The sequence below is a fragment of the Lagenorhynchus albirostris genome, chromosome 2 (genome assembly GCF_949774975.1).
Source record: "Lagenorhynchus albirostris chromosome 2, mLagAlb1.1, whole genome shotgun sequence".
Lineage (NCBI taxonomy): Eukaryota > Metazoa > Chordata > Mammalia > Artiodactyla > Delphinidae > Lagenorhynchus > Lagenorhynchus albirostris.
In genome coordinates, this window is record NC_083096.1 from 24,425,831 (window position 1) to 24,428,593 (window position 2,763).

General features: G+C 42.9%; 1 protein-coding gene across 1 annotated transcript; it reads right to left on the reverse strand.

Moving 5' to 3' along the window:
* Positions 1 to 335: 335 nt before the first annotated feature.
* Positions 336 to 965, reverse strand: LOC132515709 (hypoxanthine-guanine phosphoribosyltransferase-like). Its single transcript, XM_060142064.1, has one exon. The coding sequence runs from the start codon at positions 831 to 833 to the stop codon at positions 336 to 338; it is 498 nt and encodes a 165-aa protein (XP_059998047.1). The 5' UTR covers positions 834 to 965.
* Between the last annotated feature and the right edge of the window lie 1,798 nt (positions 966 to 2,763).

Below are 2,763 nucleotides of genomic sequence, written 5' to 3' on the forward strand. Positions count from 1 at the left end.
AATTAAAAAACTAATATATTCTTCTCTTTAAATGTCTCTCTCAGATATAATTTCAATATTTTTATTCAATAGTGATGTGGTTTAAGAGAATTTTCATTCACGAGTCCAACAACAATCCCCCCAAAGGGAACTGATCGTCCGTAGGCCCATAGTGCAAATAAGGAGTTCGGGACTACAGCAACTGACATTTCTAAAATACAAAACAGATAAAATTCTTAGAAGACACATGCACTAAGCTCTACTGAGCAACTGAAAACAGAACTGGAAGATTTAATAATTTTACTGGTGATTTCAATGGGACTCTAGATGTTGCCAAACTCAACTTAAACTCTCTCTTAGGCTTTGTATTTTGGTTTTCCAGTTTCACTAATAACACAAACATGATTCAAATCCCTGAAGTATTCATTATAGTCAAGGGCATATCCTACAACAAACTTGTCCGGAATTTCAAATCCATCAAAGTCTGGTCTATATCCAACACTTCGAGGGGTGCTTTTCACCAGCAAGCCCGCAACCTTGACCATCTTTGGATTAAGCCGCTTGACCAAGGAAAGCAAGGTTTGCGTCGTTTTACCAGCGTCAATTATATCTTCAGCAATCATGACAGTCTTTCCAGTCAAAGTTGAGAGATCATCTCCACCAATTACTTTTAAGGCGCCTGTTGACCGGTCACTACAGTAGCTCTTCAGTCTGATAAAATCTACAGTCATAGGAATGGATCTATCACTATTTCTGTTCAGCGCTTTGATGTAATCCAGCAGGTGAGCAAAGAATTTATAGCCCCCCTTGAGCACACAGAGGGCCACGATGTGACGGCCTCCCGTCTCCTCCATCACATCTCAAGCCAGCCGTTCAGTCCTGTCCATGATTAGTCCATGAGGAATAAACACCTTTTCCAAATCCTCAGCATAATGATTAGGTATACAAAATAAATCTAGGTCATAACCTGGCTCGTCATCACTAATCACGACGCAGGGGCTGCAGGTCGCTATAACGCAGCCTGCTGGCACGCGGGCTGAGGGCAGCCTGGTGAGGAGACTGCATGTGGGAAAGCCAGAGGTCCATCCCAGCGCTCTTCCTAATGTCTGCTATTTTCTGCCATCATAAATGTGTCCATCGTTTATTATTTATGCGAATAAATTCCTAGAAATATAATTATGTGGGTATGTCAACATTTTTAAGCCTTTTGATATTTTATCAGATTATGAGCCCAAAGATTTGCACAAATTTATATTCTCCCAGCTCTGTGTCTGTTTGCCTTTTCTGAGCATCCCCTGGGGATACCCCTCCTCCCCAAACTGGGTCTTATCATTTAAAAAAGTAATTGCTCTCCCTGTGCTATACAGTAAAAAATATGTAAAGAATGTATACATATGTATAACTGAGCCACTTTGCTGTACAGCAGTAATTAACACAACATTGTAAATCACCTATACTTCAATTAAAAAAAAATTGTTAATCTAGCAATGTTCTCTCTCTCCATGTTTTCACCACCTATTTATTTTTTATCTTTTGCAATCTGATTTCTGGCCTCACAGCTTTTCTAATCCAAAAATCTCTTCCAGACTTGATTCTTCTTGTTCCTTTGATTTGTTTTATTTTCTTGATCTCTGGAGGCTCTCTGTCCATGCAGCCTGGAGCCCTGAAGTTAGACATTCTGCTCTGGTCCCCACAGCCCTCTAGCAGACTCCTTCCTGTCAGCCTTTCCCAGTGAGCTTGAACTTCTGGACTGTTGGGGCAGATTTTAATACACCCCTCATCTGGATGGATGGATGGATGGATGGCTGGATGGATGGGTGGATGGACGGATGGATGGATGATAAGTCTGCGTCCTCTCCCCTGTCTCTGGCTTTTCCTACACCCTCTGTTTCCCTGCTCTGACTACGTATGCCCCCTGTGCCCCTCCACCACCAATACCAGTAGTCTCCTTCTCTGCCCCAGCTGGGGGCTCACATCTCTAGGGCTGACTTCCAACTTCACATCTCAACTCTGAATCATGGACAGTTTCCATGTCTGCTGAACATCTTCTTCTGAATGTCTGGCCACCTCATCAATTCTGTCAATAACTCATAACAAATTCAAGGTCTCCCTCTTTCTCTAAGCCCCTCTTCTTTACTTCCTCTACTTCTGTTTGTGGCTAGAGCAACCATGACATACTTGACTCCTTTTCCCCTCTTTATCTCTTCCACCAATTGTCCACCAAGCCCCATAGGAGAATGTCTTCCTGGTGGGCTTCTCCATCTACAGCCCTCTTGCCAGTCTCACGGCCACTGCCTTAGCTCAGGTCCTCATCCTCCTTCTCTGGACAATCTCATTAGCTTCTTTCCTACGGGTCTCCTTCTCCTGATCTCTCTCCGCTCCAAATCAGCCCATGGCCCCAACGGTCACCAAAGGCTCTTACCAGAGCCATCTCCTTGAAACACTTCTGGTCAACTCAATTATTAGCTTAAAACTTTTCACTAGTCAGTAGTTCCTCACTGACTACAGAATACCAACCTCAACCTTTTCAGCCTATCTTATAAAAACACTTTGGATTTCAGCTCCAATCTTCACTCTTAGCCTTAACTCCCACCTCACCCAGCAAAGATCCATCTGATAGGGACACCCACATTACAGGAACACGCCTTACCCTTCGCCACCTACATATCTTTGTTGATGTTATTCTTTCCACTTGGATTTGCCATGCTTCAGAGACCAGATTAAATCTTACATCTTCCAAAGAACATTCCTCATTCTTAAAAAATTTAAAAGTGACCCTTTATC

Bases quoted from the DNA above. Each gene is read 5' to 3' on its own strand.
- LOC132515709 (XM_060142064.1), bottom strand. From the start codon at position 833: ATGGAGGAGACGGGAGGCCGTCACATCGTGGCCCTCTGTGTGCTCAAG.